Source organism: Salmo salar, chromosome ssa12, assembly GCF_905237065.1.
Source record: "Salmo salar chromosome ssa12, Ssal_v3.1, whole genome shotgun sequence".
Taxonomy (NCBI): Eukaryota; Metazoa; Chordata; class Actinopteri; order Salmoniformes; family Salmonidae; genus Salmo; species Salmo salar.
Window position 1 is genome coordinate 58,228,235 of NC_059453.1, and position 27,560 is coordinate 58,255,794.

General features: G+C 44.3%; 2 protein-coding genes across 5 annotated transcripts; one reads left to right on the forward strand and one right to left on the reverse strand.

Moving 5' to 3' along the window:
• slc26a6l1 (solute carrier family 26 member 6, like 1) lies at positions 1-9,583 on the forward strand. Of its 2 annotated transcripts, XM_014132723.2 has the most exons (19): positions 1-369; positions 1,774-1,913; positions 2,111-2,221; positions 2,410-2,585; positions 2,870-3,034; positions 3,608-3,760; positions 4,382-4,464; positions 4,756-4,903; positions 5,167-5,280; positions 5,472-5,549; positions 5,752-5,847; positions 6,043-6,149; positions 6,445-6,514; positions 6,658-6,750; positions 7,399-7,509; positions 7,746-8,183; positions 8,386-8,440; positions 8,529-8,671; positions 8,772-9,583. In XM_014132723.2, the coding sequence occupies exons 1-19, from the start codon at positions 230-232 to the stop codon at positions 8,796-8,798; spliced, it is 2,448 nt and encodes an 815-aa protein (XP_013988198.1). In that variant the 5' UTR covers positions 1-229; the 3' UTR covers positions 8,799-9,583. The 2 variants fall into 2 exon arrangements, with proteins under 2 accessions (XP_013988198.1, XP_045547512.1); XM_045691556.1 differs by lacking the exons at positions 7,399-7,509; positions 7,746-8,183.
• A 140-nt stretch (positions 9,584-9,723) lies between these two features.
• Positions 9,724-27,514, reverse strand: p4htmb (prolyl 4-hydroxylase, transmembrane b). Of its 3 annotated transcripts, none has more exons than XM_045691557.1 (11): positions 27,469-27,514; positions 27,019-27,079; positions 26,311-26,726; positions 24,173-24,254; positions 23,714-23,904; positions 14,542-14,638; positions 14,221-14,383; positions 13,394-13,579; positions 13,012-13,102; positions 12,365-12,488; positions 9,724-11,292 (listed from the first exon to the last, which is right to left on the reverse strand). In XM_045691557.1, exons 2-11 carry the CDS (start codon positions 27,029-27,031, stop codon positions 11,048-11,050), a joined length of 1,608 nt encoding a protein of 535 aa, XP_045547513.1. In that variant the 5' UTR covers positions 27,032-27,079; positions 27,469-27,514; the 3' UTR covers positions 9,724-11,047. The 3 variants fall into 3 exon arrangements, with proteins under 3 accessions (XP_045547513.1, XP_045547515.1, XP_045547514.1); XM_045691559.1 differs by having other exon boundaries at positions 27,019-27,071; positions 27,469-27,493; XM_045691558.1 differs by lacking the exon at positions 27,469-27,514 and having other exon boundaries at positions 27,019-27,458.
• Between the last annotated feature and the right edge of the window lie 46 nt (positions 27,515-27,560).

The following is a 27,560-nucleotide window of genomic DNA, read 5'->3' on the forward strand; positions in this document are numbered from 1 at the left end:
CTCTGATAGTGATAGAACCTCAGTCAATGGTAACGCCCAACGTGCTTTGGGTGAAAAAGTTAACTTTTTAGTTAACCTGTTTTATTCGGTGTTTGGAAAAAACTTCCCTTTCACCTGTCATATTGTACAAAAGGGGGACTGACAGGCACTTCATGCAGCTTACACAGGGAGGACGAAATAGCCCAACCTGCTTCTTATATACAGTTAAGGACATATTGGACGAGGTGGTATGGGTATGGGCCGGAAGGCTAGGGGGTACAGAGTGGAGAGGGATGTACTGGATGAGCAGAGACTGGAGGAGCTGGCTCAGAGAATGGACTACTCTGACATTCACCCTTCCCTGACCAAGCAGCTAAAAGAGTCCTTCAGGTAAGGCACAGATGGTGTGTGTGTGTGTGAGAGTTTCTGATTTATTGCAAATAGATGTGGTAAATATTTTATGGAAGGATTTAAGCAGTAGGCTTAGACCCACGTGAACCTAACTCCAGGTTCGTATTAAAATAAAATCTAATATTTGTCACATGCGCCGAACACAACAGGTGTAGACTTTACTGTGAAATGCTTACTTACGAGCCCTTTCCCAACAATGCAGTTAAAAATGCATTTGCAAAAAATAAAGGAAATAGTAACAGAATAAAATAACAATAACGAGACTATATACAAGTAGTGCCTGTACAGAGTCAATGTGCAACGCTATGAGGCAGATGAGGTAATATGTACATGTAGGTATGGGTAAAAGTGACTAGGCAATCAGGATAGATAATAAACAGAGTAGCATCAGCGTGTGTGAAAGTGTGTATGTGTGAGTGTGTGTGTCAATATACATGTGTGTGAGCGTATGTAGTGTGTGTATGTGTGTGTTGGAGTGTCAGTGTAGTATGTGTGGGTAGTGAGTGTACATAGAGCCGGTGCAAGAGAGTTGGTGCAAATAAAAAATGGGTCAATGCAAATAGTCAGGGTGGTCATTTGATTAACTGTTCAGCAGTCTTATTGCTTGGGGGTAGAAGCTGTTCAGGAGGCTTTTGGTCCCAGTCTTGGCGCTCCGGCACCGCTTGCCATACGGTAGCAGAGAGAACAGTCTATGACTTGGGTGGCTGGAGCCTTTGACAATTTTTAGGGCCTTCCTCTGACATCGCCTGGTATAGAGGCAGGGTGCTCAGCCCCAGTGATGTACAGGGCCGTACGCACTACCCTCTGTAGCGCTTTATGGTCAGATGCCAAGCAGTTGCCATTCCAAGCGGTGACGCAGCCGATCAAAATGCTCTCAATGGTGCAGCTATATAACTTTTTGAGGATCTGAGGGCTCATGCCAAATCATTTCAGCCTCATGAGGGGGAAGAGGCATTGTCGTGCCCTCTTCACGACTGTGTTGGTGTGTTTGGACCATGATAGGTCCTTAGTCATATGGCCACCGAGGAACTTGAAGCGCTCAAGCCCGCTCCACTACCCCCCCGGTTCAACCTTAACCCTAACCCCAACCCTAACCTTAACCCCAACCCTAACCTTAACCCTAACCTTAACCCCAACCCAACCCCAACCCTAACCTTAACCCCAACCCTAACCTTAACCCCAACCCTAACCCCAACCCTAACCTTAACCCCAACCCTAACCTTAACCCCAACCCTAACCCCAACCCTAACCCCAACCCTAACCTTAACCCCAACCCTAACCTTAACCCCAACCCTAATTTAACGTCCACATCCCGGTTTAACCCTAGCCTCAACCCTGACCCTATCCCTCTTTTGTCTGTCACCCCCTGCCCCCCTTTCCCAGATGTACTGTACCCAGGCTGAAGCGTAGTGTGGTGGGCTGTCTGCCTGTACTCTACTGGCTGCCCCGCTACTCTATCTGGGACTATGGCATGCCAGACCTCATCTCTGGTATCAGTGTGGGCATCATGCACTTGCCACAAGGTACAGTAAGACCACAAACCCATGGGTTTATCACAAAAACACTATTATCCTCAAAAACAACATGCATTTCAATGATCGTAATGTGAACAACCTACACTTCATGTACAGAACATGTACAGACCCAGTGGAAAATAATAGTTGAATGATTTATTGGCTAGTGAGGCTGTTTTAACTAGAATTCTCGATACTCTCTGCAGGTATGGCATATGCATTGCTGGCCTCCTTGCCCCCAGTGTTTGGGCTATACACATCCCTCTACCCTGCATTGGTCTACTTCTTCTTTGGGACGTCCAGACATATTTCCATAGGTAAGTGGACAGAAATATGTAATATGTGATTGGTTGATAAGGAATAGGGTTAACACTAGGGCTGTTACGGTGACCGTATTACCAGTGGTTGATAAGGAATAGGGTTAACAACACTCCCAGTCAGTCCAATTGTTTTTGTGCATACAAATGTACATACACAGATGTCGTTATGTTGTGTTTGTGTGCAGGTACGTTTGCAGTGCTCAGTATCATGGTTGGAAGTGTGACAGAGAGGTTGGCTCCAGACAGGAACTTCCTGGTCATGCTGAATGGGACTAACCTGACTGAGGTGAACATCACTGCCAGGGACTCCTACAGGGTGCAGGTCGCTGCTGCTACCACCGTCCTAGGAGGACTCATCCAGGTCATTAAAAGAATAGAACAGTTAGCTGCTACTGGAAAAAAATGATACAATACAATACAACATAACACAAGACAACACAATATGCTAGACCACGCTTTAATCCAATGCAATCCAATACAACATAACACAAGATAATACAATATGCTACACTACACTTCAGTCCAGTCAATACAATTCAAGACCTATGACACATAGCACAAATCAGGCATTCGTAGCTAATTTATCCTTGCTTTGACTGACAGTAGGAATATGTTGTGTTCGAATGGTCATGCTTCCACTTGTAGGTGGTGCTGGGACTTGTGAAGTTTGGGTTTGTGGGTACCTACCTGTCGGAGCCACTGGTGCGAGCCTACACAACAGCAGCTTCTGCTCACGCTGTGGTTGCTGTGATCGCACAGCTCTTTGGGCTGTCCACCACACGCTTTAGTGGGCCCCTATCACTAGTGTATGTGAGTACCATGTGTGTGTGTGTGACACTATAACTCAACTGACACTATAACTCAACTGACACTGTAACTCAACTGACACTGTAACTCAACTTACACTATAACTCAACTGACACTATAACTCAACTGACACTATAACTCAACTGACACTTTAACTAACTCAACTGACACTTTAACTAACTCAACTGACACTATAACTAACTCAACTGACACCATAACTAACTCAACTGACACTATAACTAACTCAACTGACACTTTAACTAACTCAACTGACACTTTAACACAACTGACACTATAACTCAGCTGACACTTTAACTCAACTGACACTTTAACTAACTCAACTGACACTATAACTAACTCAACTGACACTATAACTAACTCAACTGACACTTTAACTCAACTGACACTATAACTAACTCAACTGACACTTTAACACAACTGACACTATAACTCAGCTGACACTATAACTCAGCTGACACTATAACTCAGCTGACACTTTAACTCAACTGACACTTTAACTCAACCCCAGCACAAAACCCTGAACTCATATACTATTGGTGTAACTCTTGTCCACAGACGCTGGTGGAGGTGTGCTCCAAGCTACCTCAGACCCATCTCCCCACACTGGTGGTCAGTGGTGTATCCATGGTGTTTCTCATCGCAGCCAAGGAAATCAACTCTTTCATCAGCGCCAAACTGCCCGTGCCCATCCCAGTGGAGCTCATCATGGTCAGTTACTAAGATACTCTGTCCACTGTCTCACCGTCTTGTTGATCTACATCCCCTGTCGCTGTCAGTCTCTTCCTTATGTTTCTCTACAAAAATGTATTTTTTCTTTTTCTATTTGGTTGGTCAAAGATACATTTGAACTTCAAATATTTGACATTGGTTATATTCGTTTTGGGTATGTCAGAGATTTCTTTCTTCTGTCGAGTCTAGTTTGTGTTGACAAGTTTTGGCTCCTGCATAGAAAATCAGAAATGTAGAACAATGGCCCTAGTCTGAAACACAAGAGCTGAGTCAACTATATGGGACCATTCCAATGTACTGTATTAGTGTCATACACAGCAGAAACAGGGGATTCATAACTAATGATTAGGCACACTTCTGGCTTCTGATTCACCTAGCCTACAGTATGTTCACTAAATCATTGACGTGATGTTTTCCTGGCAACATTCCCATTATTTGTCCAGTTGTATTGGGAAGATTCTGACTAAGTTTAATTGGAAAGAATGTGTTTCTATTTGGATAAAGATTGTGACTAAGTTGAATTGGAAAGAATGTGTTTCTATTTGGAGAAAGATTGTGACTAAGTTGAATTGAAAAGAATGTGTTTCTATTTTGATAAAGATTGTGGCAGCAACGGTGATATCGTCCTACACCCACCTAAACGACAACTACACAATCTCAGTAGTGGGGGAAATTCCCAGCGGGTGAGTATTTAAAGTGTTTTATTTTTACTCAACTGTGTGTGTGTGTGTGTGTGTGTGTGGGGGGGGGGGGATGGATATGTGTTTGTGCGGGTGTGAGAGACAGAGAAACATGTAATAATTATTAATACCTTGTTTGTCTGTCAAGTTGTAATCCTCGTGACTTTATCTTGACCTCTTCTTGTTGACCGCTTCTCTTGCTGATATGTTGTTAATTCTTATTACCGACCCCTGCTGGTTCATGGTTGACACCTCTGGTACTACCCTGACCTAAATATCCTCTGCTTTATTCAGCCTGGCTGCCCCCAGGTTACCTGATGCTAGCCTGTTTGAAGAGGTGATGGGGGATGCGTTTGCCTTGGCTATTGTGGGCTATGCCATCTCCATCTCTCTTGGGAAGACGTTTGCACTAAAACATGGCTACAAGGTGGACAGCAACCAGGTGAGACAGTCCCCCTTATCGTACATTGTTCCAACACCATCAAAGCAACTGAATCCCTCACAATCTACACAAGCTGTACCATCTTCCCATGAATTCATTTGATCTTGTCGCGCCTCATAGGCCATCGTAACTGAACCGGCTCTGCAATACAGTCCAAACAAACCTCTGTCTGTTACACTCACTATACACACACTCACCTCGTCCATCCTCTCCTATCCCCTTTTCACCTGTCTTTCTCCTCTCCATCCCTTTCCCCGCTGTAGGAGCTGGTGGCGCTGGGCCTCAGTAATGCTGTGGGGGGATTCTTCCAGTGCTACGCTGTCTGCTCCTCCATGTCCCGTAGTCTGATCCAGGAGAGTACCGGAGGCAAGACACAGGTGAGAGGAACACTGCGGGACTCCTACTGTGCACCATTCTGAATAGTGTTTGCTATATTAATGCTATAGTCGTGCATGTAAATGCATACACACAACAAATGTGCGAAGGTCATGTAAAAGCAGCATGAATGTATGTTTTGTGACCGATGAAAGATGCATTGATTGCGTGATATCCAATGTCTTTACTCCAGATGGCTGGAATGGCCTCTGCTGTGATTGTGTTGGTGACTGTGCTGAAGCTCGGGCCTCTGTTCCAGGAGCTGCCAAAGGTACGGCTCTACTTCAGCTATGTACTGTATGTGTATGTGGGAGAGTGTGATAGGAGACAGAATGCTGTTTGTATGTATTCTTTCTACATCGTTTATATGAGTTAGTCTATTCAAGTGTTTTTGCGGGTGAAGTATGAGGTTTTGAAAGTGCATGTGCGTTCTATACTGGTTGTAGCCACTCTTACGTTTGTTGGCGTTTCAGGCAGTGCTTGCAGCCATCGTCTTTGTGAACCTGAAGGGCATGTTCAAGCAGTACTATGACATCATCACTCTGTGGAGGAGCAGCAAAGTTGACCTGGTGAGAGGAGAAATGAACTTCCTGATACACATTACACGCGTCTTCTCTTGTTGCGAATATTCGATATAGTTGAATATAATTGAAAAACACAGTGACGCTTTGTTTGCAGGATATCTACATAAGGGCGTCATCACACGTTCATAACCCATACATAACCCATTCATAAGTAGTACATAAGAATGGCCCTGTTCCCAGGTGGTGTGGCTGGTGACCTGGGTATCCACACTGCTGTTCAACCTGGACATGGGCCTTGGTGCCTCCATCACCTTCGCTGTGCTCACTGTTATCTTCAGGACCCAGCTGTAAGACTGCTCTTCCACTTCTTCAACACTGCATAGTTTTCATGTGGCTGTGTTTTACAAACAAATCAAAAAGCTCAGCATCAACAGGTGCCAGGTGGCAATTCATTCTTGGCACTTTTAAACAGATCTTTCAGGCCAAAGTCAGTGATTGATTAAAAAAGTGGAAGCCAAAAACCAACATTTGATAAAGAATTCAGAACAACAAAAACGGCATCCATTTAATAGTTATACAGTAGCTCTGACTGAGAACTGGAGTGCTCTGGTGGTGAGCCAACCCTGCTGTCCTCTCTTCCAGCCCGAAGTACTCAGTTCTGGGACACGTTCCAGGGACAGAGCTCTACTTGGACATGGAGACCCACAGAGAGGTGAGAGACCAGAGAATAGAATCATTCTATTTCTATGGGTGAGACAGTAGACCTTGGGAGGCAGCAGGAAGAGAGGTAGGGGTGGCCCAGTCAGTGGGTAACCATAACCTTGTCATTTGTTTGTTTGTTTGTGTGTGTGGCAGGTGAGAGAGGTCCCTGGCATCACTATCTTCCACTCCTCTGCCACCGTGTACTTCGCCAATGCTGACCTCTACCTGGAGGCTCTAAAAGGAAAGGTGCCCTTTTCCATACAACTCTGACAGTGACACTCATTTGCACTTCATGTGATACTCATTTGCACCTCATGCTCTACAGGATGTCGAAAGCGTTCCCCATTCAAAGGCACACATACACAATCCAGTTTCCAGGGGCACAACTTTGGTTTTAGAAGTGGATATATATTTTAGAATATATATATTTTTTAATCCAGTCGGATAAACACTCCAAACAGCCTACCCGACCTCTCAGAGGAGTCCGCATGCGCCTAAAGCACACTGTTGCCACGTTTCGTAACACATTCCAATGATAAAACTGAGGGGGACAAAAATGCAATTTCAGAATATGGGGGGACATGTCCCCAGTGAAAGTTGCTTCCCTGCATGTCTCAAGGCTTACAAATCCTTCTTTAACCTGTCTCCTCCCCTTCATCTGCACTTACTGAAGTGGATTTAACAAGTGCCATCAATAACGGATCATAGCTTTTACCTGGATTCACCTGGTCAGTCTATGACATGGAAAGAGCAGGTGTTCTTCATGTTTTGTATACTCAGTGTATAGGGAATAGGGTGCCATTTGAGACGCAGGCCTTGTGTTTCGTGACTGCAGGCCTATATTTGGAGCATGTGTTGGACGTGACGATAACAGATGGAGTGTCTGTGTCTTAGAGTGGGCTTGATATCAGCAAGATGATCATTTACAAGAGAAGACAGGAGGCCAAGCAAAGACGCAGAGACAAGAGAGCTGAGAGGAGAGCTAGGAGGGAGGCCAAGAGACAGGTGAGACACTGTCGAACCACCATTCATATACATTTGAATGACAAATTCCAAACTACTCAGGAATCCTTCTGGACATGCACGAACTTCTACAGTAGAAATCTACGTCATATCTCAACTAATCTATGCATTATTTAGTTGACAGACAGCCATGGTGCTGCTCTTTCTCTATGTCTTCATAAGGTGGGTTTTACAAATGTGTTGTAAACTAACGTGTTGTCTGTGTGTGGACTGTGCAGAAGCATGCTCTGAGAGCCGCAGAGCAGAAGACAGGGGTTTTCTCCGTAGAGGAGGCGGCGGGGCAATGGAAGGAACCGGGGGGCGGAGATGGAGACAGGGAGGAGTCACTGGGAGACGGCCAACGAGGTTGGTGCGGCCGCGAGAACGGCACCGTGTTCGTCATGCCAACAACGCCCCGCACGCCCGATGACCAATGCAGCTGGGAGTACCTGAAGGGCAGTAAAGACCCAGACTGTGCCACCCTGGGGGCAGTGTCGGAACTGCAAGACGGGGACACCACCACTCTGGGGTCCAGTAGTGAGGATACCCTGAGCCGGGAACTGGATAAGGTCTCCATGGGATCGCTGGGCAAGTGGACCTGGGACATCCACTCCATCATCCTAGACCTCTCCACGGCTAACTTCATCGACACCGTGGCCATCAAGACCATGAGAAATGTGAGTGGGTGATGATGACGGCATGGAAATGATGACATACGAGAGATGGCCTTGTATTGCGAGAAGAAAATCAGGAATGTAGGCGCCCTCAATGAAATAAAAATATTAGGATGACAACGGTTTGGTAGGTCGAGATAAAAAGTTTAGGATGTTAAAAGCGGAAAAGTACAGAAGTGCTTATCCTCCTGTCCCGTTTTGACAGATATTCCACGACTTTGGTGAGATTGATGTTACTGTCTACATGGCTGGGTGCCAGAGTAAGTAACCCCACTATCTTTAGCTAATACACGAACAGCTCATTAGTTTGAATAGGACGTGTAAATAACTCTTACTTGTTCAATCCAGTGTCTGTGGTAGAGCAGTTAGAGCTGGGAGGGTTCTTCTCGGAGTCGATCACTAAAGGACGTCTGTTTGCTACTGTCCATGATGCTGTGCTGCACTGCCTTGGCCACCAGGGAACATCAACGCCCAGCTATGAGTATTCTCTGGTGAGAGATGTGCACATCTACAGTTCAATAGAAGATACAATATGGAAGACTGTATATTGCTTTGAACAAATGAACCATGTCTGTAAATATGTCATTGCAGGAGATGCAGTGCAGCACCAAACTCTGAGGACCCTTACTGAAGTCTGACGTCTCTGTATATTTTATTTTATGGGGCGGGCCCCTATCCTTTTGAAAAGTGACTTTCAATTGGGAATATAGTATACAGGTATATACTGTGTGTATATATATATATATATATATATATATATATATATATATGGTAATTATAATGAAATCATGTATTTTTCCCTACAGCAAGTTCAGTATGAAATCTTACAATGTATCAACATTTCAATAAAATGCTTAATGATTAAATAAATCCCTACAAAAAATGAAAGGTACACTAAACCCCAACATAGGGTTATAAAACTACTGATAATTTATCAAAGTTTCCGAAATGTTCGGTAATTTTGGTATTTAACAGGTAATCTCTGGTAATTCACATTTACATAACTTTTCTAAAATGCATATATATGTAATGTATTTTTTTTAAATATCTTTGTGTGTTCATATTGTCTACAGGTTTCTAGTGGATAGACCATATGATTCAAGAGAAAACAGCCCAATTAATGAAAAAAAGCATCTAATCAACAATGACCTCATTTCCAATTAACTCTGCAACTCTTCCAACTTTTGACTTTTTTCACAACTACCAAGTTTGGCTCCAAAACACATATTGACAGAGTAAAATAAGTAAAAGTGGGAAAAAATGTAAGGATATTATATGCTGAAACCCTCATATTATACACCAACGGTATTCACTTAGTTTATGGGTTATATTTAGGATAATGTTTTACAGCTTAATCATTTAATATATTTAGGATTTTTAAACAGTTGGAAAGTCTTAATTTATATACTTTACATTTAATGAAATTTCAATAAAATCCTGAAAGTTTTTATGGGTGTGACAGTGTTGTCACGAACAGCTTTGGCAATTGGCCTCACTCGCTCCTCTGTGACTCCAATGAAATGAGAGAAATAACTCTCTATAATTCAAAATCTAAAGTAAACTTTATTTAGAGCAGAGGAAAGGGATTCAGTGCATTTTGAAACAAATACCAAACAAGGTGAACAACACAACGTGGAAAGTGAAAAATATGGAATAAATAAGTAATAAATAATGTCCTTCATGTCTTAAAGTAATGATAGATTGTTGTTTCTCTTTGCTTCTTTGAGCTGTTCTTGCCATAATATGGACTTGGTCTTTTACCAAATAGGGCTATCTTCTATATACCACCCCTACCTTGTCGGAACACAACTAATTGAAATGCATTCCAGGTGACTACCTCATGAAGCTGGTTGAGAGAATGCCAAGAGTGTGCAAAGCTGTCATCAAGGCAAAGGGTGGCTACTTTGAAGAATTTAAAATATATTTTGATTTGTTTAACACTTTTTTGGTTACTACATGATTCCATGTGTTATTTCATAGTTTTGATGTATTCACTATTATTCTACAATGTAGAAAATAGTCAAAATAAAGAAAAACCCTTGAATGAGTATCTGTGTCCAAACTTTTGACTGGTACTGTATATACATAAAGAATGTAGAATAAATAAACAAACTAACAAATAAATAAATGAAGTAAATTTACGCAACACTTAAATAACATTTAACATGCTTCATCACATGGATGGGGGGGTCTTTGGGTGATGACAGACATCGCCAAGCTAAAGAAAAACGTGGATCACAGCTGACAGTCTATAAAGTCGTCGATGGCCATCTTTATCATGACACACTAAAAACCTGTACAAAGTCTAACCTAACAGCTCATACGAAGGTACGTACATGCAAGTAGTAGCATGGTCGACCCCCACCCCTCCGCAATGTGTGTATCAGAGCGTCAGTCTCACAAAAAAATGTAACACGAATATTTTGTGACACACAGAAGGTAAAATTGTGCATAAGTATATAATGTAAACAAAGTTTGGAAGTATGCATAAATTCAGCTGAGGAAACACAACTAATAGTGAACAAACAAGGACATCTGAACAACAACATTAGACCCCTTCTCAGTTGCATAAATCCAAAGTGACCACAGTCCCTGAATATCAAATATCTCTCTATGTACTGGCCGCAGAGGTGTCGTCATGGGAGGTTGTGCACAGCATGGCAGAGTCAAGTTAGGTTAGGTTGGGGAGGTGGGTAGTGGGGTATCTTTGTGGTAGCTTTAGGCTGAAGAAGAGGGGTAGGGGAGGTCTAGGCCCACTAACTACATTGTCTGGACCACCCATAACTCTTCTGAGATTGGAACTAGTGTAATTAGTGGACCTAAGGGTGAGGTCATTGTTTTTCGGTTTCTAGGCTACAGCAGTACAGCTACAGTTCCTGATGGGAGTCAGCAGTTTGCAGTTGTTCAGGGCTGGGCTGAGACTGAGGCTGCTCCCCCTCTTCCTCGTCCTCTTCCTCGTCCTCTTCCCCCTGCTGTGACACCAGCTGCTGGTAGCGAGCCTGGCGCTGGTAGTCTGGGTCGATGTTGATCCAGTTATTGGCCACCCACTTAGTGCCACGGGTGACCACACAGCCGCCGTGCAGAGAGTACTCATCCTGCTCCCCCACCCAGCCTGTGTGTAACAGAGAGCAGTAAGTACAGTATGTGTATTCAACAGCAGCTCTGATAACAGCAGAACTGATAACTACCATGTGGACTAGTAGGTGGAATCTCTTTGAATGTGTTTCTACAACAGTGGGCCTAACCTTCATCAAAACTAAACAGACTTCAGTTTTTAAATAAGGACTTGAACATCAGTGAATGAATGAAATGGGGTCAATTGCTATGTGTGCACAATAAGTTGAGTAGCCTGTCTGAGGGGCAGTAATTAAGCTGTATTAGTGTGTTTATAAACTGAACTAAAATATGAATGCAACAATTTCAATGATTTTACTGAGTTACAGTCAAAAGGAAATCAGTCAATTTAAATAAATTCATTAAGCCTTAATCTATGGATTTCACATGACTGGGCAGGGGCGAATTCAGAGTGAGTTTTTCCCCACAAAATAGCTTTATTACAAACAGAAATACTCCTCAGTTTTATAAGCTATCCGGGTGCCTGGTGTCAGACAATCCCGCAGGTAAAGAAGCCGGATGTGGAGGTCCTGGCCTGGCATGGTTACACGTGGTCTGCGGTTGTGAGGCCGGTTGGATGTACTGCCAAAATCTCTAAAACGACGTTGGAGGTGGCTTTTGGTAGAGAAATGAACATTATATATTATTTGGCAACAGCTCTGGTGGACATTCCTGCAGTCAGCATGCCAATTGCGCGCCCCCTCAAAACTTGAGACATCTGTGGCATTGTGCTGTGACAAAACTGCAGATTTTAGAGATGCCTTTTATTGTCCCCAGCACAAGGTGCACCTGTGTAATGATCATGCTGTTTAATCAGCTTCCTGATATGCCACACCTGTCAGGTGTATGGATTATCTTGGCAAATGAGAAATGTTCACTAACAGAGATGGACACAAATTTGTGAACAAAATCTGAGAGAAATAAGCTTTTTGTGCGTATGGAACATTTTTAGGATCTTTTAGTTCAGCTCATGAAACATAGGACCAACACTTTACATGTTGCGTTTATATTTTTTGTTCAGTATAGAAGGGGCGTGGTATGTGTGAGGGAGTACTGTGTACAGTCTGTACCTTGTCCGTCAGAAAGGTAGTTGTACCAGAACACGGCTGTCCCTTTAGTAGGCTTTACCCTCAGGTTGCTCCTATCACAGTTCTTCCTCGTGTCCATTAGATCCACATTGTTCTGGATCAGAGACTGAAAACACAATCACTCATTAATACCGTTGAGAAAAACATATCGGTACACATACCTATACACCGACAAACAAACAAATGTTTAATATAGATACATCTCTACAATTACATATAGATTTTGTTAACGATATATCGTATTGTTTTGACAATATCGCAATATTATCTTTGCGCTAGTTGGCTATACCTGAACTAAAACTCCAGGATTTTTCCTTCATAGCTTGTCCTCCATCTTCTTTTTTAAATAGGGAGCCAATTTATTTTCAGCACTTTTATTTCCATGACTGATCAAAACGTGTTTTCTCATGCTCTCTCATCCCTCTGCAGCAGACATATGGTTAACAATATGTTTGGAACGTTGAATCGCAATAAAATCAAAGTATCGGATCGCAATCCAAATAGAATTGCAATACATATCGTATCGGCACGTAAGTATCGTGATAATATCGTATTGTGAGGACCCTGGCAATTCCCAGCCCTAATATAAACACATAAGAACACACACACACACAGAGACCATAACGCACCACTTCCTCATAGGTCCTGTTGTCTGCCACAGGGAACGCGGTCTCCCCGCCCCCCTCAACAGAGTTCAGGTAGAAGAGAACAGTGATGTACCTGGGTGTGCAACACACACATTTAATACGGACACGTACTGGAACACACATCCGCACCATGGAAATGTAAGTCTTAGTCACAAACTACCTGATATATTGATATGTGCTAAGTTACAAAGCCATCCACCACAGTCTATCACATCCACCTAAAGTACACAGACGTTACACTACATTATCACTCAATCTAACCGTTTTAATCTGAAGGGTGTCTATACAGACTCTCCCCGATACAGCATTGTCAAAACAAGGCCAAGGACAAGGCGCTGGCTGACTCAACACAGCTCTCTCTCACCTGCAGGAGGTCTCGAAGGGTGTGGAGGTGTTGGCAGCGAGGCGCGTGTGTGTGCAGGCGGTCTCAGGGTAGACAGGGCCGCTGTCGTGGTGGGCGTGGTAGTGGCCCCCCTGCTCATAACGTACCACCTGGAGGGGCTCACTCAGGTCCACCAACGCAGAGGGCAGCCGGGTCAGACGGGCCACCCTACGGAGGACAAAGGGAGGGGGAGAAAGAGGGACAAAAATCCTTAACATCAGATTCTGATAACCTTGGCCATGGTGTTTGACTCCAACCGTTTATTAATGTGTTTGAACATACTTGGCTTTGTCCACATTTGGAGAAAGGATTCCTCTATGCCACTGTTTTTATCAGATAAAGCAACACCTCATGGCACAACGCTTCTCCCCTATTTGAGCTAGATATTTTGTGTGTATGTATTGAGAGTGGGGCCAGTGGAGAGAGAGAGGCCAGTGGAGAGCGAGAGAGAGGGGCCAGTGGAGAGAGAGAGACCAGTGGAGAGAGAGAGAGGCCAGTGGAGAGAGAGAGAGGGAGGGGGGCCAGGAGAGAGAGAGGGGGCCAGGAGAGAGAGAGAGGGGCCAGAGAGAGAGAGAGAGAGAGGGGCCAGGAGAGAGAGAGAGAGAGAGAGAGAGAGGGGCCAGGAGAGAGAGAGAGAGAGAGAGAGAGAGAGAGAGAGAGAGAGAGAGAGAGAGAGAGAGAGAGGGGCCAGGAGAGAGAGACAGAGAGAGGGGGGCCAGGAGAGAGAGAGAGGGGGGCCAGGAGAGAGAGAGAGAAAGAGGGGCCAGTGAAGAGGCCAGGGCAACAGTTGACAATGATGTTCTCCTCACCTCTTCTTGAGGTCTCGGAGAACCTGGTGTGCCCCCTGTCCCTGGTACAGCCAGGTGTGTCTGCTGTTCCTGACCAGCTGGCTGCTCTTCACCCCGCGCTGCTGCAAGAAACGCTGGAACGCATCACTGCCCAGACGCCTGAACTCCTCCAGGCTCAGCAAGCCTAACACAGACACAAAGATGTCACTTACAGGCACAACGTGGGTCACATACAAACACAGATATCCAATAGGAGCAGCCTGAAAAGATTAGCTCTGTATGCATAGAGACAGAGGGGCCTAACTATCAAAGAGGCCCGTGCCGAGAATGACAGTCTCTTACCGTTACCGTCAGGGTCAGCCTTCAGTCCAGCATAGATCTCTTTCAGATTCTCTGGTGTCAGCCAGATCCCATCCCTCACTCGTGAATGTGTCAATATCTGTAGAAGGCCCAGGAACATGCATAAATCACACATAAAGAAGATAATACAATACATGTTTATTGATCCATTATAAAGGAACAAAATAAACTGATACATTTGCTGCCCCAGTACCACCACACTATGATTAATGATGTGTGTTCACTCCACTCAGTGGCCTTGTGGTTAGAGTGTCCGCCCTGAGAGCGGAAGGTTCTGGTTTTCGTTCCCTGGCTGAGTCACACCAAAGACTGTTAAAAAATGGGACCCGATGAGTCTCTGCTTAGCACTCAGCATTAACACGAGAACAACTGGGCCTCGAGGGACCCCCCCTTCAAGCTAATGAGGAGTCATTCTGACTCCAACACTAACAGTATAATTAATAAATGTCATATACGCTATTGCAAAAATAAGGTAACATTATAATACTTTTTTTTCTAACACAATAGCATTTTCATTAGTTTATGTTACTGTAAGGTGTTACTTTTAATGTAAAAACAAAAACATTTCAGTGCTCAATTTTATTTGTGGAGTGCCTTTGTTACAACAATGAATGGGAAAGCATGTGTTGGAACACAGTAACAGCTTCTTTCAATAAAGACAAAATCAAAATACCTCAACCACCAAGAAGCGCGATCAGCAAGAGGCGCGGTCAAATGATGAAAACATCAGTAGCCTAAACAGCATTATAAGTGCCAAGTGTGCGTGATAAATAGTGAAAATCAGCACAACAGCAAAAATGGCATTATAATGAATAGAAGTGTGGATATGACAGCAGTAAAAAAAGAATAAATGATTGTCAGCTCTTGCTCACATGGTGTGCATCTTCTCGCAATGGCATCAGTTGTTATCGCTTTTCCTAACAGTCAACACAAATCTTCGCCACTTTCACTTGCTTGACACACTTAGCACAAACACGTCGCTTGCAGGCAACACAGGTGTCTTGGATTCTGGTCTTAGTGCATCTGGCCACCTGGCACTGTCTCCTCCCCGGGAGTTGTGCAGACAATTGTTAATCAACAGCGATGTCGTCTCCTGGTTTGTAACATGTAATGCGGTTCTGTACAAACTAGTTCCGAAACGTTGGATACCATGGCGAATGTCTGTTTTCCAGGTGTTGCGTTCTTGTTTTTTTGTCATAAAAAAAACGGAGGTAACGCTAAACCGATCCCGTGACATGGTTTCTCCAAAGAAAGTACTGGTCGACCGATTAATCGGCATGGACAATTAATTAAGGCCGATTTCAAGTTTTCATAACAATCGGTAATCTGCCTTTTTGGATGCCAATTATGGCCGATTACATTGCAATCCACGAGGAAACTGTGTGGCAGGCTGACCACCTGTTACGCGAGTGCAGCGTCAGAAGGACCTTGTGGCTGCAATGAGCCAAGGTAAGTTGCTAGCTAGCATTAAACTTATCTTATAAAAAACAATCAATCTTCACATAATCAGTAGTTAACTACACATGGCTGATGATATTACTAGGTTAACTAGCTTGTCCTGCGTTGCATATAATCAATGCGGTGCCTGTTAATTTATCATCGAATCACAGCCTACTTCAGCCTACCCAAACGGGTGATGATTAACAAAAGCGCATTCGTGAAAAAAAGCACATCCGTTGCACAAATGTACCTAACCATAAACATCAATGCCTTTCTTAAAATCAATACACAGAAGTCCCAATCTTCGCTCTCTCTCTCCCGCTACTCTCTCCTCTTCCATCCTATCATCTCTTCCCTCTGCTCAAACCTTCTCCAACCTATCTCCTGATTCTGCCTCCTCAACCCTCCTCTCCTCCCTTTCTGCATCCTTTGATTTTCTCTGTCCCCTATCCTCCAGGCCGGCTCGGTCCTCCCCTCCTGCTCCGTGGCTCGACGACTCACTACGAGCTCACAGAACAAGGCTCCGGGCAGCCGAGCGGAAATGGAGGAAAACTCGCCTCCCTGCGGACCTGGCATCCTTTCACTCACTCCTCTCTACATTCTCCTCTTCTGTCTCTGCTGCTAAAGCCACTTTCTACCACTCTAAATTCCAAGCATCTGCCTCTAACCCTAGGAAGCTCTTTGCTACCTTCTCCTCCCTCCTGAATCCTCCTCCCCCTCCCCCCCTCCTCCCTCTCTGCGGATGACTTCGTCAACCATTTTGAAAAGAAGGTTGACGATATCCGATCCTCGTTTGCTAAGTCAAACGACACCGCTGGTCCTGCTCACACTGCCCTACCCTGTGCTTTGACCTCTTTCTCCCCTCTCTCTCCAGATGAAATCTCGCATCTTGTGACGGCCGGCCGCCCAACAACCTGCCCACTTGACCCTATCCCCTCCTCTCTTCTCCAGACCATTTCCGGAGACCTTCTCCCCTTCCTCACCTCGCTCATCAACTCATCCTTGACCGCTGGCTACGTCCCTTCCGTCTTCAAGAGAGCGAGAATTGCACCCCTTCTGAAAAAAACCTACACTCGATCCCTCCGATGTCAACAACTACAGACCAGTATCCCTTCTTTCTTTTCTCTCCAAAACTCTTGAACGTGCCGTCCTTGGCCAGCTCTCCTGCTATCTCTCTCAGAATGACCTTCTTGATCCTAATCAGTCAGGTTTCAAGACTGGGCATTCAACTGAGACTGCTCTTCTCTGTGTCACGGAGGCTCTCCGCACTGCTAAAGCTAACTCTCTCTCCTCTGCTCTCATCCTTCTAGACCTATCTGCTGCCTTTGATACTGTGAACCATCAGATCCTCCTCTCCACCCTCTCCGAGTTGGGCATCTCCGGCGCGCCCACGCTTGGATTGCGTCCTACCTGACAGGTCGCTCCTACCAGGTGGCGTGGCGAGAATCTGTCTCCGCACCATGCGCTCTCACCACTGGTGTCCCCCAGGGCTCTGTTCTAGGCCCTCTCCTATTCTCGCTATACACCAAGTCACTTGGCTCTGTCATATCCTCACATGGTCTCTCCTATCATTGCTATGCAGACGACACACAATTAATCTTCTCCTTTCCCCCTTCTGATAACCAGGCGGCGAATCGCATCTCTGCATGTCTGTCAGACATATCAGTGTGGATGACGGATCACCAGCTCAAGCTGAACCTCGGCAAGACGGAGCTGCTCTTCCTCCCGGGGAAGGACTGCCCGTTCCATGATCTCGCCATCACGGTTGACAACTCCCTTGTGTCCTCCTCCCAGAGTGCTAAGAACCTTGGCGTGATCCTGGACAACACCCTGTCGTTCTCCACTAACATCAAGGCGGTGACCCGATCCTGTAGGTCCATGCTCTACAACATTCGCAGAGTACGACCCTGCCTCACACAGGAAGCGGCGCAGGTCCTAATCCAGGCACTTGTCATCTCCCGTCTGGATTACTGCAACTCGCTGTTGGCTGGGCTCCCTGCCTGTGCCATTAAACCCCTACAACTCATCCAGAACGCTGCAGCCCGTCTGGTGTTCAACCTTCCCAAGTTCTCTCACGTCACCCCGCTCCTCCGCTCTCTCCACTGGCTTCCAGTTGAAGCTCGCATCCGCTACAAGACCATGGTGATTGCCTACGGAGCTGTGAAGGGAACGGCACCTCCATACCTTCAGGCTCTGATCAGGCCCTACACCCAAACAAGGGCACTGCGTTCATCCACCACTGGCCTGCTGGCCCCCCTACCTCTGAGGAAGCACTGTTCCCGCTCAGCCCAGTCAAAACTGTTCGCTGCTCTGGCACCCCAATGGTGGAACAAGCTCCCTCACGACGCCAGGACAGCGGAGTCAATCACCACCTTCCGGAGACACCTGAAACCCCACCTCTTTAAGGAATACCTAGGATAGGATAAAGTAATCCTTCTAACCCCCCCCCTTAAAAGATTTAGATGCACTATTGTAAAGTGGTTGTTCCACTGGATATCATAAGGTGAATGCACCATTTTGTACGTCGCTCTGGATAAGAGCGTCTGCTAAATTACTTAAATGTAAATGTAAATGTAAGTATATTTTTTTAAACCTGCATATTTAGTTAAAATAAATGCATGTTAGCAGGCAATATTAATTAGGGAAATTATGTCACTTCTCTTGCGTTCAGTGCAAGCAGAGTCAGGGTATATGCAACATTTTGGGCCACCTGGCTTGTTGCGAACTGTGTTTCTTCCTAACAAAGACCAAAAGACCACCAGGTACAACCCCAAAGCCGCAAACACTGGCACCCTCATAGATATCATCCTAACCAACGTGCCCTCTAAATACACCTCTGCTGTTTTCAACCAAGATCTCAGCGATCACTGCCTCATTGCCTGCACCCGTAATGGGTCAGCGGTCAAACGACCTCCACTCATCACTGTCAAACGCTCCCTGAAACATTTCAACGAGCAAGCCTTTCTAATCGACCTGGCCCTGGTATCCTGGAAGGATATTGACCTCATCCCGTCAGTAGAGGATGCCTGGTTATTTTTTTTAAATGCCTTCCTCTCCATCTTAAATAAGCATGCCCCTTTCAAGAAATTTAGAACCAGGAACAGATATAGCCCTTGGTTCTCCCCAGACCTGACTGCCCTTAACCAACACAAAAATATCCTGTGGCGTTCTGCATTAGCATCGAACTGCCCCCGCGATATGCAACTTTTTAGGGAAGTTAGAAACCAATACACACAGGCAGTTAGAAACGCCAAGGCTAACTTTTTCAAACAGAAATTCGCTTCGTGCAACTCCAACTCTAAAAAGTTCTGGGACATTGTAAAGTCCATGGAGAATAAGAACACCTCCTCCCAACTGCCCACTGCACTGAGGATAGGAAACTCTGTCACCACCGATAAGCCCACTATAATTGAGAATTTCAATAAGCATTTTTCTACGGCTGGCCATGCTTTCCACCTAACTACCCCTACTGCATTCAACAGCACTGCACCCCCCCACAGCTACTCGCCCAAGCCTCCCCCATTTCTCCTTCTCCCAAATCCATTCAGCTGATGTTCTGAAAGAGCTGCAAAATCTGGACCCCTACAAATCAGCTGGGCTTGACAATCTGGACCCTTTCTTTCTAAAATTATCTGCCGAAATTATTGCAACCCCTATTACTAGCCTGTTCAACCTCTCTTTCGTGTCGTCTGAGATTCCCATAGATTGGAAAGCAGCTGCTGTCATCCCCCTCTTCAAAGGAGGTGACACTCTTGACCCAAATTGCTACGGACCTATATCCATCCTACCCTGCCTTTCTAAGGTCTTCGAAAGCCAAGTCAACAAACAGATTACCGACCATTTCGAATCCCACCGCACCCTCTCCGCTATGCAATCTGGTTTCAGAGCTGGTCATGGGTGCACCTCAGCCACGCTCAAGGTCCTAAACGACATCGTTACCGCCATCGATAAGAAACAATACTGTGCTGCCGTATTCATTGACCTGGCCAAAGCTTTTGACTCTGTTAATCACCACATCCTCATCGGCAGACTCAGTAGCCTTGGTTTCTCAAACGATTGCGTCGCCTGGTTCACCAACTACTTCTCTAACAGAGTTCAGTGTGTCAAATCGGAGGGCCTACTGTCTGGACCTCTGGCAGTCTCTATGGGGGTACCACAGGGTTCAATTCTTGGGCCAACTCTTTTCTCTGTATACATAAATGATGTCGCTCTTGCTGCTGGTGAATCTCTGATCCACCTCTACGTAGACGACACCATTCTGTACACTTCTGGCCCTTCTTTGGACACTGTGTTAACAACCCTCCAGACGAGCTTCAATGCCATTCAACTCTCCTTCCGTGGTCTCCAACTGCTCCTAAACACAAGTAAAACTAAATGCATGCTCTTCAACCGATCGCTGCCTGCACCTGCCCGCCTGTCTAGCATCACTTCTCTGGACGGTTCTAACTTAGAATTTGTGGACAACTACAAATACCTAGGTGTCTGGTTAGACTGTAAACTCTCCTTCCAGACTCACATCAATCATCTCCAATCCAAAGTGAAATCTCGAATTGGCTTCCTATTTCGCAACAAAGCATCCTTCACTCATGCTGCCAAACATACCCTCGTAAAACTGACCATCCTACCAATCCTCGACTTCGGCGATGTCATTTACAAAATAGCTTCCAATACCCTACTCAACAAGCTGGATGCAGTCTATCACAGTGCCATCCGTTTTGTCACCAAAGCCCCATATACTACCCACCACTGCGACCTGTACGCTCTCGTTGGCTGGCCTTCGCTTCATAATCGTCGCCAAACACATTGGCTCCAGGTCATCTACAAGACCCTGCTAGGTAAAGTCCCCCCTTATCTCCGCTCACTGGTCACCATAGCAGCACCCACCTGTAGCACGCGCTCCAGCAGGTATATCTCTCTGGTCACCCCTAAAGCCAACTCCTCCTTTGGTCGTCTCTCCTTCCAGTTCTCTGCTGCCAATGACTGGAACGAACTACAAAAATCTCTGAAACTGGAAACACTTATCTCCCTCACTAGCTTTAAGCACCAGCTGTCAGAGCAGCTCACAGATCACTGCACCTGTACATAGCCCATCTATAATTTAGCCCAAACTACTACCTCTTCCCCTACTGTATTTATTTATTTTATTTATTTTGCTCCTTTGCACCATATTATTTATATTTTATCTCTGAACTTTCTTCAAACTACAAATCTACCATTCCAGTGTTTTTCTTGCTATACTTTATTTACTTTGCCACCATGGCATTTTTTTGCCTTTACCTCCCTTATCTCACATCATTTGCTCACATTGTATATAGTCTTATTTAAAAAAAAAAATTATTCTACTGCATCATTGATTGTATGTTGTTTTACTCCATGTGTAACTCTGTGTTTTTGTATGTTGTCGAACTGCTTTGCTTTATCTTGGCCAGGTCGCAATTGTAAATGAGAACTTGTTCTCAACTTGCCTACCTGGTTAAATAAAGGTGAAATAAATAAATAAAAATAAATAAATAAATAAATAATTCACTTGCCAGAATTTGACATAATTATGACATAACATTGAAGGTTGTGCAATGTAACAGCAATATTTAGGCTTAGGGTTGCCATGGAATGGTTCCGTATTTCACTGAAAGAATAAATGTTTTGTTTTTTCGAAATGATAGTTTCTGGATTTGACCATATTGATGACCAAAGGCTCGTATTTCTGTGTGTTTATTATAATTAAGTCTATGATTTGATATTTGATAGAGCAGTCTGACTGAGCAGTGGTAGGCAGCAGCAGGCTCGTAAGCATTTATTCTAACAGCACTTTACTGCGTTTGCGAGCAGCTCTTAGCAATGCTTGAATGCTGTTTATGACTTCAAGCCTATCAACTCCCGAGATTAGGCTGGCAATACTAAAGTGCCTATAAGAACATCCAATAGTCAAAGGTATATGAAATACAAATGGTATAGAAATAGTCGACGCGTTATAATTCCTATAATAACTACAACCTAAAACTTCTTAACTGGGAATATTGAACCACCAGCTTTCATATGTTCTCATGTTCTGAGCAAGGAACTTATACATTAGCTTAATTACTTTCTTCTCCAACACTGTGTTTTTGCATTATTTAAACCAAATTGAACATGTTTCATTATTTATTTGAGACTAAATAGATTTTATTTATGTATTATATTAAGTTAAAATAAAAGGGTTCATTGTTCATTCAGTATTGTTGTAATTGTCATTATTACAATATATATATATATAAAATCGGCCGATTAATCGGGTTGGTCCTCCAATAATCGGCATCGGCGGTGAAAAATCATAATCGGTCGACCTCTAATTGGAATATACCAATACAATAGAATGGCCCGCCCTGTTCTTCATTCACAATTGGTGATTACCGTAATTTCCGGACTATTAAGTGCACCTGAATACAAGCCGCACCCACTGAATTTAAAAATAAATATTATTTTGAACATAAATAAGCTGCACATGTCTATAAGCCGCAGGTGCCTACCGGTAAATTGAAACAAATGAACTTTACACAGGCTTTAACGAAACACGGCTTGTAACAAAAATAAATAGGCTTTAACGAAACACGGCTTGTAACAAAAAATAAAAAATTTGCAGTAAGCTTTAGTTGTCTTTTTGCACTGAGTCAATTCCTCACGCTGCTGTTTCCAACGTCTTATCATCGACTCATTAAGACCAAGCTCTGGTGCAGCAGCTCTATTTCCTTTTCCAACAGCCAGATCAATCGCCTTCAACTTGAAAGCTGCATCATACGCATTTCTCCGTGTCTTTGCCATGATGAGGGTGACAAAATGACTACCGTAATCAGAATGATGGGAAGTTTGAGAGCGCTCGATTTAATCTAAACAGTAAACAAAAAAGTTGTTTGACCTTAACCCGTTTGGCAATTTCATTGGTCTAATGAAAGCTTCATGCCGGCAAAAAACTGAGCACGTCACAGAATGTGTTTTTTTGGAGAAAAAAAAATTTAAAGCGGGAAAAATCCATATATAAGCCGCGTCATTGTTTAAGCCGCGAGGTTCAAAGCCTGGGAAAAAAGTTGCGGCTTATAGTCCGGAATTTACGGTACATAGTCATGCATTGTTCGCTTCCCCTCACTCCCCCATCATACTTTACTTCATAAATGTAATCTGTTGTTTGTGTGAAATTCGTTTCGGTATAGTTTAGGTTCAGTTCCGAGGCAATTATCGAGGTGATTATCAACTGGGCACGGCACCTTCCACTGTCGGGAGATGGAGCAGAGCAGGATATACTGTCAGGAGAAGGAGGCAACGGGGGAAAATATTTTTTTTTAAATGACATGCACTCCTAAAACTGGTTATAACTCCAGTTCCATTTGTGATTTTAAGATTTTAACAATGGCAGTGTGTTATATAGACTTATTTAGGAAAAGTCAAAGACGAAGGGGGGAATGACTTTAAAAATGACAGAGTAATATATATTTTTATTCATGAGCAGTCAAAATGACTGCTTTAGTGGTTCTAGTGTTAAAGAGATAAATTGGGGTTGAGGCCCTACGATAGACTAGCGTCCTGTCCAGGGGGTGTACTACATCAAACAACCTCACGCTACAGAAACAGGATATAGGCTCCTGCTCCTATGAGCCGTTCAGGCTCGCACGTATGCAAGACTGACTACTTACTTACTTCATGCTGCTCACAGACACACATCCTCGTTTGCCCACCCACACACCTCCTGGAGTTGTAGCTGTCCGTCCTGGTTGAGGTCTAGCAGGTTGAAGATCTCCTCAGGGCTGAGGTTGAGCTGCTCCGTCAGCTCCTCCTGTCCCTCAGGCACCATCACCTGGCTCTCCATCAGGCCCTTCAGCTCGGCCAGCTGCACCACCACACGACACTCCTCTTCAGACAGGAACCCTGGGATCTCTGGAGAGAGAGACACACCATAAACACCCGTTTGAACGCATGCACGCACCCAAACACACGTATGAGTGCACGCACGCACACACTTACACAAACACAGACACACGTATGAATGCACACTCGCGCGCACACACACACACACACACACACACACATTAGACTTCATACACAATGTAAACACAGAACCTTGGAGAGCAATGACAGCATCAGCCACTAACATGGTGCAGAGGGGTGCAATGCAGAGCAGAAGTTTAGTAGAGAGTGCTCTCACCAAAGAGCAGGGGCTTCAGACTCAGGGTCCGCATCTCATGCACATTGCCTGGCACCAGTGACAACTTCTGGACATGGCCCACCTGTGAAAAAATAACACTGACTATAACTTCACACCATCAAGATGGCACGGAACACACCATTCATATAGAAGCAAAGCACAACAGACACTAGCCCACCGCTGAACCGTATAGACTACTACTGTCTGTAAGGTTAAGCTCTGGGCTAAACAGAGACAGAACTTCACAGGCATCCTTATGCCTTGATCACACCGATAGCGTCATTTCGCAAAATATTACACACCATCATCTGGATCTGTGTGCAAGAAAAGTTCAACATTCACCTTCTGCTACCATTTCTGTCAAGCCGTATTCTTCTACAGTTTGACGCATACGTTCAATAAATCCAACGTCTGCACCACACAGAACGCACCTCAGCTGCCTCTGCAATGCAATTCTGTTGAAGTCGGAAGTTTTCATACACCTTAGCCAAAAACACGAGTTTAAAATGTATTTCACAATTCCTGACATTTAATCCTTGTCAAAATTCCCTGTCTTAAGTCAGTTAGGATCACCACTTTATTTTAAGAATGTGAAATGTCAGAATAATAGTAAAGAGAATGATTTATTTCAGCTTTTATTTCGTTCATCTCATTTCCAGTGGGTCAGAAGTTTACATACACTCAATTAGTATTTGGTAGCATTGCCTTTAAATTGTTTAACTTGGATTAAACATTTCGGGTAAACTTCCACAAGCTTCCCACAATAAGTTGGGTGAATCTTGGCCCATTCCTCCTGACAGAGCTGGTGTAACTGGGTCAGGTTTGTAGGCCTCCTTGCACACACACGCTTAATCAGTTCTGCCCACCAATTTTCTATGGGATTGAGGTCAGGGCTTTGTGATGGCCACTCCAATACCTTGACTTTGTTGTCCTTAAGCCATTTTGCCACAACTTTGGAAGTATGCTTCGGGGTCATTGTCCACTTGGAAGACCCATTTGCGACCAAGCTTTAACTTCCTGACTGATGTCTTGAGATGTTGCTTCAATATATCCACATAATTTTTCCTGCCACATGATGCCATCTATTTTGTGAAGTGCACCAGTCCCTCCTGCAGCAAAGCACCCCAACAACATGATGCTGCCACCCCCGTGCTTCACGGGTGGGATGGTGTTCTTCGGCTTACAAGCCTCCCCCTTTTTCCTACAAACATAACGATGGTCATTTTGGCCAAACAGTTCTATTTTGCTTCATCAGACCAGAGGACATTTCTCCAAAAAGTATGATATTTGTCCCCATGTGCAGTTGCAAACCGTAGTCTGTCTTTTTTCCGCCTTGCTGAGCAGCCTTTCAGGTTATGTCGATATAGAATTCGTTTTACTGTGGATATAGATACTTTTGTACCTGTTTCCTCCAGCAACTTCACAAGGTCCTTTGCTGTTGTTCTGGGACTGAGATGCACTTTTCGCACCAATGTACGTTCATCTCTAGGAGACGAAAGGCGTCTCCTTCCTGAGCGGTATGATGGCTGCGTGGTCCCATGATGTTTTTCTTGCGTACTATTGTTCGTACAAATGAACGTGGTACTTTCAGGCGTTTGGAAATTGCTCCCAAGGATGAACCAGACTTGTGGAGGTCTACCATTTTTTTTCTGAGGTCTTGGCTGATTTCTTTTATTTTCCCATGATGTCAAGCAAAGAGGCGCTGAGTTTGAAGGTAGGCCTTGAAATACATCCACAGGTACACCTCCAATTGACTCAAATTATGTCAATTAGCCTATCAGAAGCTTCTAAAGCCATGACATCTTTTTCTTGAATGTTCCAAGCTGTTTAAAAGCACAGTCAACTTAGTGTATGTAAACTTCTGACCCACTGGAATTGTGATACAGTGAATTATAAGTGAAATAATCTGTCTGTAAACAATTGTTGGAACAGTTACTTGTGTCATGGACAAAGTAGATGTCCTAACCGACTTGCCAAAAGGATAGTTTGCTAACAAGAAATTTGTGGAGTGGTTAAAAAACGAGTTTTAATGACTCCAACCTACATGTATATAAACTTCGGACTTCAACTGTACTTGAATGTACTTCTGGTGTACCAAAATGTAAAACCTTGTCGGTGTGATCAAGGCATTAACTCACCCTTATGCCCTCTAGGCGTGGAAGGTACATGTCCTGCTGAAAGCCAGAATCTGTCTGTTGCTGATTGAACTCGGGGGGCTTGTGATGATTGCTTCCACCGCTTGCCTCGTCCCTGTTCGGGCTGGCCAGTACGTCTCCAGGGCTGTTGTTGTAGTGCACGTAGAGGAGTAGCGCAATGACATTGATGATGTATACATGGAAAAAGACCATCACCACCATGAAGTAAGAGCGGGAGCACACGTTGCTCTTCTGCAACGGGACCCGCTCTCGTGGCATAGGGGGTAGGGTTGGTAATGGAACGGCTTCATCATGTTCATCACTGTCGTCGCAGTCCTGTGGTTCAATCATTTTTGACCTGATATGATGATGGACCATAAGCTTATCACTGGTTTGTTGTTCTGAGTACCTTTTTGACCCTGGTACCGAGAAAGACGTCAATTGACGTGTTAAATAATGCAGTCAGTTCTCTCTGGCAGGCTACGTTAAGTCATAAAAGTTACCGCATGAGTGCACAATCCATACTGTCCAGACTCAATCATCATCATTGCATAGTCATACAACCCACATTCTCCGTTACAGTACCTGTCAACTAGCTAGTTAATGTTATTATTTTCTGTAAAATAAATCAATAAGCGACGAAACGTGAAGCTTGGTGGTACTTTGGTTGAATTCACAGTAACGTTAGGTAGCTACAGACATCACACTTACAGGAGGACTGCATCCAACGGTTCTTGTTTATGTTGCGGTTTCAGCAGTCCGTGCTGCGTACCTCCAAAAATAGAGGGAAAAGAGCCATATCAAAAGGTGTGCGATTTATACATTCGAAGGTTTTTGGTGCAGTGATCATCTATTAACATTGAAAAAAATAATAATATGCGTCCGACCTCTCATTTCTGCCACAAATATCTTCGTGGCGTTTGTTTTGAGACGGACAACACGCCATTCCCCTGACAACTACTGTACACTACTATGTTGCTAGCAGCACTAACGATAATGTCACCTCTCTATGGTAATACAAAACCTTAAAAATAAAAGCCCGCATTTCAAAACATTGCAAGGTGGTTAACTCATTCAAAATATACAGTATGTAACGGATAATTAATGAATGGAAAATAATGAGCGTTGTGTTCCACAACGCGCTAGCGGAGTGGTACTGACCTTCGGAGGAGTTGCATTATTTTCCAGAGAATGCATCGAGCCTCGAGTTGAATATGACTTTTATACCATGGCTATAATTTAACACATTTGAC